Consider the following 12,252-nt stretch of genomic DNA (forward strand, 5'->3'; position numbering starts at 1 on the left):
GCTACTACTATGTTTTTAAGGGTAAAAGTAAATAAATAAATCCCAAGAAAGGGTAAAGGTAAACAGACCATGATTAGCTGATGCATCAACATTTATGAACTGAATTCCAGTAAATATATGACTGTGTAAATGTAACCGGAGGGCTGCAACCTCCGCAGTTAAATTTGGGGGATGATAAGTTTATTTTCCAGTCACTGGGAAATATATATGAGGTCAAAAGTTCACTTTTGTAGCCATGACAAGTTCATACACATGTTAAGATTCACTGGTCGATGTTGTGTTGTCTTTGTGCTTGATCATGCCAGAATCAACCAGAATTGGAACCTCAGCAGCGAGCCACGGTGCAAGACCCAAACAAAGAGCATGAGCAATCCCAAACCTCGGACTGCAAAACAGATACTAAATAAGGTTGGCTATGACAATGGCCGCTGAAAGAGAATGTGTAATGCCCAACAACAGCTCCAAAACAGTGTACTATTTTGAAGATTTTGACTCCTTCGCAAGAATAACGGACACAAGATAGTCAAATGACACTAATGAAATGAGAGTTTGGAACTTGTACAGGTCCCATTAGCAGGAATGAAGCTGAATCTTGCATGGATAAGGAAACATAAACGTGAAGAACATCCCAATCGTATTGATTTAACTGGTCATAGAAAAAAACGCACTGATCCAAAAGGGATCACATGATTCATGTAAGATAAAGTTTTTATCAGATAAATTGTGAACAAATCTGGTTCCAAATAGAACAACTGGGGTAAGAAGGTGAGAATGTGAGATCCACGTCGGTTAGAGAGGGAAACAAAACATTTCTTGTAAGAGGGAAACAAAACATTTCTTGTAAGAGTGTAGAAACCTCTCCCTAACATACGCGTTTTATAACCATGAGGCTGATGGCAATGCGTAACGGGTTAAACAGACAATATTTTGCTAGCAATTGGCATGGACGATTACAAAGAACCAATGGGTTTACGTTCAAAATGAGCCGTTCACTGTCAGCAAGTTGGGAAAGGCAGAGACTGCTGAGTGAGACGCATATCGAATCAAGCATGCATTCTAAGTTAGCTCTAAACCTGAGCCTGCTTTAACTTTCAATTACATGCAAACACGAAGTTAAACTTATATCCACTCGTTAAGCCTTTCCAGAAAGTAGCCAATTCTGCAAACACGTGAACTTCAAGATCTATGTCTCTACCGTCATTGAGAAGAATTTAAGCTTAGTTACCTGTTTTTCGCCCAGAGAGGCTTGAAATGAATGGTTAAGCAGATCTTTCCTCCTCTGTACATCTGAAACAATCCACAACAACGAGTTAAAAAAGGTTTCGAAATTCAACTACGAAAAAAGAAAATTCTACAAAAATAAGAAAACGAAACGAAATTCCAACCTTCTGAGTTTTTCCATCGAGCTCCGGCAGCTCAAGCTCTGGCGCTGTGGATGGATACGTGATAGGAATATCGAATTGAAGATCGAATTCGTACTTGAGAAGGTTGTGCACGTACCAGCACTTGCCGATCCATCGTGTTCCTTCTGGATTAGCAGCTGAGATCCGAAACCAGTCATTATCATTTGACTTGTTCATCTGAGTGTAGGCGATCAATGCCTTGTACTCCTCCTTCAGCCTCTGCGTCCATGCCGCACCATCTCTCGGCCCAGCTTTCGTCGTTAGCAGAGGAATTTGGGTGAGCGTCGACTTGGTATTCGGATCCCAACCCTCCATGATTCTTCTTCTTCTCTGCTAACCCTAACTGAGATTCCGATCTTCCGCAGTTCAAAATGAAATTTTCCTGAAAAATATAAATTGATTTATTTATAAAAAAAAAAAAAAAAAAAAAAAAAAACCCTAAAGTATAAAAATGCGGGAGGGCCACGTGATATTCACGTGCCTGCCCTCCGCGCCAGCCGTCGTCTCATCTGCTTGCTTAAATTCCCTCGCAACCTGACCGTTCCGGTTCGTTTATCCCGTCAGTTTCATGTTCTTTCCCGGGATAAAATTCTCTGATTCTTCAAAGCCCTAGCACACCTCCCTAATTCAACCCTCACCATTCTTGTTTCACAGTTACTTTTTTCGTTCTAGGTCAACTATGGCTGGAGTTCTCAGAGAAAGAGCACTGTCTCTCCTCGCCGCCGCTAACAACCACGGCGATTTAACGGTGAAAATTTCATCTTTGAAGCAGGTAAAGGATATTATACTGTCTATCGAGCCATCTTTCGCTGCAGAGCTTTACTCCTACTTGGTCGAGCTTCAGTCCTCCCCCGAGAGCTTACTACGTAAATTGTTGATTGAGTGAGTTCAGAACCCTAATTTTTCCCTCTGTTGTTTGTATTTTGGATCATTCTTGCTTATCATAACATCTCCTACATTACTTATACTTGCAAGAAGCGATCTACATGAAAGTGAGATCCTAGTACGAGTCCAATGTTAGTAAAGAGTGAAGCGAGTCGATAAGTTTTGTGATAACCGTTCTCATTATACGGGATAATGCACTTTTGTGTTGTATTTACTATGTTATCTGCAAAATTTTGGTTTCCTTTAAATGGTAATTTTGTTTCTTGCATACATGTTCGTCGGTATTACTTGGTATATAGGGCATTTATTTACGGCAGCAAATTTGGATCAACGATATCAATCTATGGTCGCTATACTAAAGCTTATTCTCAATCTATGGTCGCTATACTAAAGCTTATTCTCAATCTATGGTCACTATACTAAAGCTTTAGGAAATTTAGTTGGAGAGTAATGTTTGTCTTTTTGAAGCCAGGAGAGGCATGTTTGTGATCTTGATAATGTCGAAGTTCATTTCATTTGACACTTATTCGCTGTACTCGATTACTGCATAACAAAGGGCCTTTTAATAATCTGTGTTGTTTTTTGTTGATTGGGAAATTTCTTGCCCTCCTCTCTTGTAATTATCTTTATGACAATGTGAAAGTTTGCATGTTAAAAATATACAGGTTAGGGTAAATATAGTATTTCCATTGTATTCTTTGGGACCGGTTAGTTTCTTTTGAATTCTTTTTATTGCTTCTTGATGTGCAATCAACAATAGTTCCACTTGGCTTCTTTGTACACCTAAGACATCTTTTACTTCTCTTCTCAAGCATGTTAGCTCCTGGAAATATTTTCCTTTTATTTACTTATGCGTTAAATGCTTTCACTTTGCACCATCCACAGGGTGATTGAAGACATTGGATTAAGAGCCATGGAACATTCTCCTCTGTTAATGTCAGTTTTATTGGCATCTTTAAAGGATGAAGACTCTGTTGTAGCAGGACAATCAATTATTAGTGGCCAAAAATTATTTTGTGGTACTTTAAGAGAGATGACATTGCAGGTTTCTCCTTTTTCTCTCCTTGCTTAAAGTGGAAGATTTTTTTGGAAGAATTCAGCTTACTGAATGTTTAATGCTTGATTTTTTTCCTTCTGATTTATGTTTATTTTATTTTCACATTGCTTTACTGACATGGTTTGACTCGTGTGAGAAGACCAGTCAACCATTATGTTATATTTATGTACAGTTATTCTAGTCTTTGATCAATGTCATTAGTATGCATATGTTTTATATGCATTCTTTAGTTAATTTTTTTTTGTAACATTTGAAATTAAATGCTAACTTTAGAATTCCACAGTTCCATCGGCGGGGTAAAGTTGAGAGATGGCTTGAAGAAATGTGGATGAGAATGTTGAAGTTTAAAGATGATGTTTTGGCAATTGCTATAGAGGTATGTAAATGCCTAACTGTGGCCCTTGAAAACTTTTGCTATTGTTTTTTTATTTTTAAATGTGGATCTCTATTTCTTCTTTCTCTTCTCTTGGCCTGACAGTGTTATTGTTACTGGAAAAGGCTCATAATAAGGCTGACTGTTTTGACTTTTATTTTTTTAATATTTGTCTCTTCTCTCCCTTGTTCTCTGTATATCTATGCATGTGTGTGTTGTGTATGCACAAAATCTTAATTTATACTTTTAGAGGACTTTTCCTAACAAAACTTTATCGTACTTTTGTAAATTGAATGATTTGGTTGTTTCTGAATGAAAAAACAAGAAATTTTCGGTGGATATTGTGTGTAATACTCAAATATTCCTTCTTCCGGCTTGCTTCCCTGTATATTTTATTTTACTCATTGGAAGATATACATGATTGAATTTTTTGGGATAAAAAATGATATACATAATTGAATTTTTTCGGGATAAAAAATGATATACATAATTGACTAATCTTTTATTCTTCTTCTTTTCTTTAAAGAATTACCAACTGTTCTGACCTTGAAGCTGCTTACATGTCATATTGTAGCCTGGTTCTGTTGGGAAGAGGTTGCTGGCTTTGAAATTTTTGGAAACATATGTTCTACTTTTTACGTCTGACACAAATGATCCACAAAAAGCTATCTCAGAAGGTATTGCATTTGGAAATCACAAACATGTGTCCGCTTTTAAGTTGTTTGGGCTTCACATTGTAACATTTCTCATTTTTTAAGTTCTATATGCTAATTCTTGGAATTTAACTTTATCGTTCTTGCGAACAGGAAATGGGGATGTTTTTAACATTTCATGGCTAGCTGGTGGTTTTTCTATTTTGGATCCAGTCGGGTTAATGTCAGAAGCTAGTAGGATGCTTGGTATTCTGTTGAATTTGTTGCAGACCAGTTCTGTTCCGGGTACATACACAGTAACAGTTGTTAGTAGGTGAGCTATCTCTCTCTCTCTCTCATATTGGGTTATTTTATAAGTTGATGGCAGTGTGACAATTTATTTCAAGTTTCTTCTCTTTTTTCCTGAAATCTATACGTTGCAAGTTGCTATGTGTTCTTTTGATGTTAATATACTTTCGTTGAGTATCATGTAAAAGAAGGTAGAGAAAAAAGTGGAATTACTTATGTTACTGCTGTCTACGCTGTGAAAAGCATCATATTTCATTTTCATTTGCTTAAGGATCTTGAGTTAATTCTGTACCTTTTCTTTTCTTTATTTTTTTGAACAAGAAATAGCTTCTTATAGATATTATGAAAAGATTAAAAGTTCAAGAGAAACACACTCTGAAAGGGAGTGAGAAAGAAAAATTAAAAAGATCAATGGCACAAAGGAACGCACCAGGGAGTGCATTCCTTTGGCCCTTTAGCTGCTTTCTGCATATATGGAGTGGAGGATTAAGTGGTTTTATATATTTTTATTTTCTCCCCTTAGGAGAGAGTAATGTGACGTTGACATTGGTGTTGGATTCTTCCTCATTTTCAATCAAAGTTTTGTAAGAGTCAGGTTATGACATTGTTCAAGTGCATTGTTTGAATGTTCTCTAATCTTCATATATTTTGTGCTTATTAAATAATAAATCTTTTTGTGTATTTTCTGCTTGCACATCATTTTATAGAATTTCTAAATTATTTTATTGGTTGATTCAATTTCTTGCGCAGTCTGAAATGTGCCACTCTTTCTGATATGTCCTATTACATTATTATTTTGAAGTAGATGATTTGAGTTTTAAAGACTTTTTGCTTCTTCTAGTTTATTAATTATTTGTTGGATCTTTATATTATCCTTTTCTAGCATTAGTCACGATGTTGATATGATACATGTCAATACTTCTTAAAAGATAAAACATAAGAGTATTAAAAAAGTATCATTTATTGCTGTCATTTTTTTGCTCGTGTATGCATCTTTTTATGTGTATTGGCAATAATATTATTAGATGTGTACTCTTTGTTGTTGGGCTATCATTTGATATGGCCTTTTTATTCTTTCATTTGTCTAAATGAAATTGTGGTGTGCCTTTTCATCAAAAAGAGATATTATTGGACGTGCAGATTGGATTTTGAAACAAAGAACATATAATTTTTTATTGGTTCAATAAAAATGGAAACAAGAATTTCACTAATTGTCACAATGATAGTTGCAACAACTTAAAGAATGAAACCACCAACCCCAATGCCATCAAGCACCAATGCAAGCCCTAAAACTCTTAGTTTTCTATTAGCTTTATTGGGCCGTGTCCTAAATACTCGGAACTTCCATACTTTCATCTTTGAAGGTCTTCTTTCTCTCACTATGTTCCCATACTTTGGCCAATGTTACTGCAAATGATAGCATTTCTTATTTTCTTTTCAAAGAACCAATTTTTAAACGCTGCATGAGAATTTCGATAATCTTGAATACTGTAACTCTTTCATGTAAAGGGTGAATAATGGAGTGGAGAAGCATGCAATTGTGGTTGGAGATGCCCAGGGGGGTTTATTATTATTATTTTTTTTTTACTTTTCAGATGAATGTGGTTTAAAGAATTGAACATTCATATGCCACTGACTCAAAAGAGGGTTGATGTGTTCAGCACAGTTTCTTGTTGTGTATACAACTAAATTAGCTTGGAAATTGTTGTCTTGATCTTTGTTGAAAGATGCTATTCATTTAAATGTTGATGCCTATATCTTTTTTGAATACCTATACAATTCTCTTATTGCCTACATGACATAGCTAACCTTATTAGGGCGTGAACCTAAAATTTGGTTAACATGAAGAAAGAAATCATGTTGGGTAAACATTCTGGCCGTTCCAAGTTTTAGAAAGTCGAGAGTTGTGATTATACATGAATATTTTCCAGTGTTTATATGGGTATTGGAGATATGAACGAGTTGTTGATAATTGGTATATTTGATGAAAGTTCTCTTCCAGAGATGATTACACTTTTTTTCTTTGTAGTTTGCTCACATATAAATTAAGGGGATGATCAGTGGATAAGAAGGAAAATTTGGATATGTAAACAAAATGCTCCTTGTGGAACTTCTTGTGTTGTCACATACATAGTCCCAGTGAGGTTTAGTGAAATTTTGCATGTGTATGGGGACCCATATTGTGATCCAAACTTTTCATCACAACTTTTAACGATGTAATTGTACATGGAATTTTTGTGAATGTCATTTTGGCTTAGTAACTTAGTTAGCTTGCTTTGATGATTATATAATGTCCACCTAACGGTAATTTAAATCACAATCTTGTGTCTATATTAACTGTGTAGTGTTATTGCGTTTAATTTGGGCTTAATGATTGCCTGTACTGTTCAATGTTCGTTTGTCACCTTTGTTGTCTGAACGTTTGGGGGTATATATATAACTATGTTCTTAATCCACATGCCACATATTATATCAGATTGGTGGGGGACTCAAAACTTTAGCACATAGCAGTGACCTCTATTTTGCCCTTGTCATTACTATCTTGAAAATTGTGAAGGGACAATTGAAGCCTGGATCAGGTCATTTAACAAGTTCAGCTGCTTGTTTGTGACGTTCAGTGCTGCATGCTGACAAGCTCAGTTAAATGGATGTAGTGGCATTGGATAATACTTCATTGATGATTCAGAAAATGGAGTAGCAAAGCTAGATGGTGTTAAACTGCAAAATTGTTTGGGTACTTCGGAGCACCAGTGGCCAGGGATAGGAATGGACAACTGGTGCAATGATTACCTAATGTGAATGGGATGGAAGGTGAATCAGTGAAGTTTATACATTGCAAACTGTTAAAGAAACCATTCATCACAGTTTCCTATGCTCTCTGTGCATACAGCGACTTATAGCGATTAATTGAAAATGTATACTTCTATTGACAGTGATACACATTTTATTTGAGATAATAAAGTATTTCATTTTGACCAGCAATGTCTAACGTTTTAGCATCAAGTTGTTTTCTATTTTCGTTCTTTATCTTATGCCTGTTTTCTTGGCTTAATATGGTTTGAAGTTTTGCGTATTTCTTTTAACCTGCTTTTCTTAAGTACATCTGCTTACTCAGTAGCATATATGGTTCACTTGCAATACTTAAAAATTTGTTCTGTTCTGCTCTTTTGTTTACCAAACCAATTATATAGATGTCCTTGTTGTAAAAAGATGGCACCGCTTATGTTTTTAATTTATTTGATACGAGATTTTCATCATTTTTGAACTATTTAGCAATGGCGTTATAATATATCAAGCAGTGTACTTGCGTAAGCTATAATAGCAACTGCCTGGATTCTGAGGGCTTGACTTTTAATTAAACCAGATTACTATGACTTTTGTGGTTCAGCTTTTTAAGTAATTTCTGACAGCAGTTCCAAACCCAACTTAGAGAATGTTGACGATCTATCTAACAGTAAGCTTATATGGTCTGATTTCGTCCATCAAATGAGTGGAGTTGAGTCTTGATACTGGCTGGTTGTAAAGCATCCAAGATTTTGGTTTTATGTGATGGGAAATTAATTTAATAAATCTTTCTTTCATCATCAAGAATTTTGCTGAATGCCATTAATTTCTGTAAGAAAAACTTGATCATTGCAGATAAAACCTTTATTTCACGTTTTCCTTAATTAGCAGTTACTTTCTGCTATCATTCTTAAGGCTCTTTCTTTTCCTCTTGAAATTACATATTTCAAACCGTAGTTTTTTCCTGAATCACCAAATGCAGTCAAGGCTCCAAAAATATATAAGTATATGCAACATAAGTTGTCCAAAAAAGTAGATATGAAGAGAGGATTATAGGAAATTGGCTTCCTGGATGTGTACTTAGTTATGTCTGTTTGAAATTTCTGCTTGTCATTTTACCGGAGGTCCATACATGAAAACCATTTCTTTATCGTTCTAGTTTGGATATGGAAATAAAACAAACTTGTTTGCAGGATTGTTGGTGTTTTGATCTAAAAGGTATAACAAAAATCTTAACTGAATTTCGGAAAACCAATGTCATATTTTGTACTGCTGTTGCAACGATTAAGGTTTTTTCTGGTGTTAGCTTGTCATACTTTTCCAACGATTTTTCAAGTTAACAAATTATGATACTCTGATCTTTGCCTTCTTGTTTTCCTACCTTGAAGTATTTATTTCTGAGTAATATTGACACCTCTTGGTTGAAAATTGTTGGCTTCTTATTTGAATCACCTGTCTGAATGGAATTATGTTGCATATATTGGTTAATTTAATTTTTTGGTTTTATAATGTTTGACTGAATCCACAAGTTGGATATCGAACGGTGCCGTGTATATTGTTGAGCGAAATTATAGTATTGAACTTGGAAATCAAAACATTTGTTGTATGACCTACCTTATCTGTGAAACTGGAAATGGAGTACATTTGAGAAAATGAACCAAGAAATTCTGTCGACCATTCTAATCTTTGATGAATGGTGAAGTTCTCTATCTATTATGTCAGGTGATGAAGGGTTAACCTGCAGTTGTGTTAATTAGGATGGAAGTTTGTAGACACTTGGCTTTTATTGCAACTGTCGTGGCTTAAATAATTCAGTTGATAAAGTTGTTCTCGTGCTGTATTTTTGGGGATTCAGAAACTGTAGGAGTAGTTGCAGGGAAAAGTGACGTGTTATCTGCGTCTAATTTTCTGGTTCTGATATTTTTTTCTATGGCCATTGTGTTCTTTTAGGAAGCTTTCCTTTTAGTAACCTTATGGGGAAATCTTTTAGAAACCCCTTGACTGCCTCTGGATGCTCCCTGCTTTCCCTTAACGAATATTTTATGTTATTTGGCCTGGGGTTCCAAAGCCCCCCTCTGCAGATTTGACTGCTTTTGGTAAAACTGAATTTTAGCTTCCCTCCCTGGCTTGGTGTGGACACGTTTTTTCTCAGGCTTCTATGCTTGTACTTGAAATCTGACTTTTTTTCGGGTTAGTTGGTTGTTTGATGTGTGAGCTTTTAGTATTCTGCCTTTCTTTCTTTTTCATAACTGAAATCGTGGAAGATATAGGCAGTGAAATGTAGTCCTACATGTCTCTGGTTACCATCGTGTTATTTATAACTTTTGTAACTAATTGAATTGCCGAAGATAAAGAAATAAAACGAACTACTTCTGCATTTCCTATGGAATTCTTATGCAATGCAAGTGATTTTTGGACTTGCACTTGTATTGCAAAGATTGAAAATGAAATTTCATTAGCATGCCAGTCCATTTCGGAACTATGATAGTCTTTTTCTTTGAAATGCTTTATTTTTTTTGAGCTGGAATTAATTGTTATGTGTGGAATATCATGAACAAGAAGGAAAGGGTGATAGAGAGCAGCAGTGAAAGAAAGGGTTTAGCCTGTTCTGAATCATATGACGAGAGCATGAATTTGCTCATAGATCATGTTCATCAATTTTCTTACTTAAATCAGATAGGAGGTCATACGTTATTCTGTTTTGTCACATGGGAAGGATTATTTGCAAATAATATGTTAGTTTATTAATAATTGAGAATGGTTTTTAATTGTATCCTTTTGTATGTGAACATTAATAGATGTTAATGGATGAATACTGTTGCTTCGACCATTAATGCTAATGGAGAAATCCTCATCCTTCTTCAGGAAGGTTTTCTTACCTTCTTTAAAAAAACAGTTCTTTTTTAACAAAAAAACCGAACTTTTCATTTATGCAATGAAAAAAAAAAAAAAAAAAAAAAACAGTTTTTGTTAATATTTATGAAATGCAGCTCTTGTTGAAGGAAATTTGGATGCATATGTTACTTGGCATGTGACACATGGTTTTGCTGTTCCACGTCGTTTGAACATTGTGTAGCTCTGAAACTGTTGCCATTTGTTGTTGGTGACTGGGATTATGGTTTTTGATTCTATTAGCATAATTACCTAAAAATTTGTCATTAATTGTTGGAAACTAAACTCTTTTAGCTAAACTTCTCGGTTCCTTTTGCCTGATCTAACTTACAGTTTTTTAATCCTGGAGATGCTCTGATGCACTTGTTATTTTTAAGCTTGATTTCTTGAGTGATTGACGTCAAAAGGCTTTGCTGAGTGTAATTCAATAAGAAATTGTTTGTTCTCCAAGTCTAATGACATATCTGATTCTAAATTTCTCCTCTCCTTGTTCTTTGCTATGTTACCTTCTGCTATTCTTCCCTATCATCTTTTCCCATTCTAGGCGTGTTCTCCTTTCTGGATATACTATTTGTACTATACTATTGCCTTGCTCGTCAAAATTATTTTACTCGACTTGTTTGACAAGATTAAAAGTTGTCTATTTTAATTATTAAGTGAATGCCCAAAGCTAAAGAATCCATAGAAACACACTCTATTTGGCATTGATAGTTTTCTTCATTTCATCATTATCCAAGATTTTGACAAGTTAGTATCATGCATAGCTCTTTACTTGTTTGGTTACTTGGTAAGATCCTTGAGATTATGTGTATGCATCACGAAATAAACTTTATCCAAAAATAGTTGTGGTTCTTAAACTTCAGCTTTTGTAATTATTCTGTATTAATAATCGTTTTGAGGAAATGGTCTACAATTTTTTTTTCTTGTTTTTATTTTACTCTGATCTTGTTGCTGGTAGTGTAGTTTATCTGTAGGTTATAGCTTTCTAGCACTTTTCATATAATTATGTTGAGATGTGACATAGATGATTTTAATTTGATTATAGTCGACTTCATGTGTCTGTTCGTTACTTTTTTCTATTTGATTTTAGAATAATTTTGTGTATGTTCAACTATGCCTTTGATCTTATGATTTTTTTTCAGTCATATACTACAATTACATAATTGCAATTCACTTTGTTTACAGCTTTTCTTTCCTTTCTTGAATTGCTTGCTTAAACTTTCCCTTCACTGCTGCACCTTTTGATATTTGCAATCTATCTTCCTCTTTCAAATCAATTGCTCTGCTTCTTGACAGTTTAGCAGCTATAGCAAGGAAAAGACCAGTTCATTATGGTCACATTCTATCGGCACTGCTGGAATTGGTTCCAAGTTTTGAGATGGTAAGGGGGCGTCATGCTGCCAGCATTCAGTATTCTATAAGATCTGCCCTTTTGGGATTCCTAAGGTGTATGCATCCAGCTTTTGTAGAGGTTAGACTTTTGCCTTTATTTTTTTCATACTGATCCTGCATGTGCACACAAGTATCCATAGTCCTCCAGGTTTTCTTCGTGTAGATTATTACTTGGTTGTGCACTTGGGAATTACAAGATGAATTCACCATGTTATCGTCATATAAGGATTTATCTATTGCACTTATTTTTCTTTTGGCCAATAGCTTTTGTTATGCGATGGAACTTCAGAGTAGAATGCAGCTCCTGAACTGTATGTGACTTGAAGTGCAAAATCTTGAGTTCATTTTTTTTTTTGTCATGTTAGTGAGGGGCCATGATGGAGCCTGAAAGTTCTCTGTATTTCTTGATTGTAGAATCTCTACAATTAGTGAGACTGACTCGAAATGTCTCATTTCTTTTCTCTATTTATTTCTATCCCTAGTTGGATCTTTTTTTTTCTTTCTGTCTCAGTAACTTTCAACTCC

The 12,252-nt window shown here is 35.0% G+C and overlaps 2 protein-coding genes across 4 annotated transcripts in view; one reads left to right on the top strand and one right to left on the bottom strand.

Annotated features, from left to right (window-relative positions):
• Window positions 1-53: 53 nt before the first annotated feature.
• On the bottom strand, window positions 54-1,817 carry LOC111788651 (ubiquitin-fold modifier-conjugating enzyme 1). The gene is made up of 3 exons (XM_023669077.1): window positions 1,386-1,817; window positions 1,226-1,287; window positions 54-385 (listed from the first exon to the last, which is right to left on the bottom strand). Exons 1-3 carry the CDS (start codon window positions 1,716-1,718, stop codon window positions 256-258), a joined length of 525 nt encoding a protein of 174 aa, XP_023524845.1. The 5' UTR covers window positions 1,719-1,817; the 3' UTR covers window positions 54-255.
• An 84-nt stretch (window positions 1,818-1,901) lies between these two features.
• The window catches only part of LOC111788650 (symplekin), a 22,000-nt gene continuing 11,649 nt past the window's right edge, over window positions 1,902-12,252 (top strand). The window contains exons 1-6 of one of the 3 annotated variants that reach the window (XM_023669073.1): window positions 1,902-2,285; window positions 3,174-3,333; window positions 3,629-3,721; window positions 4,293-4,395; window positions 4,525-4,684; window positions 11,632-11,806. In XM_023669073.1, coding sequence (XP_023524841.1) covers window positions 2,083-2,285; window positions 3,174-3,333; window positions 3,629-3,721; window positions 4,293-4,395; window positions 4,525-4,684; window positions 11,632-11,806 — 894 coding nt within the window. In that variant the 5' untranslated portion in view covers window positions 1,902-2,082. Of the gene's footprint in view, window positions 2,286-3,173; window positions 3,334-3,628; window positions 3,722-4,292; window positions 4,396-4,524; window positions 4,685-7,135; window positions 7,642-11,631; window positions 11,807-12,252 lie in introns of those variants that run through there. The other 2 variants (XM_023669074.1, XM_023669075.1) reach the window with 2 other exon arrangements.

This window comes from Cucurbita pepo, chromosome LG02, assembly GCF_002806865.2.
Source record: "Cucurbita pepo subsp. pepo cultivar mu-cu-16 chromosome LG02, ASM280686v2, whole genome shotgun sequence".
Classification (NCBI taxonomy): Eukaryota; Viridiplantae; Streptophyta; class Magnoliopsida; order Cucurbitales; family Cucurbitaceae; genus Cucurbita; species Cucurbita pepo.

Coding starts and splice junctions, on each gene's coding strand:
- LOC111788651 (XM_023669077.1), bottom strand. CDS start 1,718: ATGGAGGGTTGGGATCCGAATACCAAGTCGACGCTCACCCAAATTCCT. Junction 1,288..1,385: donor TCGATGGAAAAACTCAGAAG/GTTGGAATTTCG, acceptor GGATTGTTTCAG/ATGTACAGAGGAGGAAAGAT. Junction 386..1,225: donor CCTCTCTGGGCGAAAAACAG/GTAACTAAGCTT, acceptor TCTGTTTTGCAG/TCCGAGGTTTGGGATTGCTC.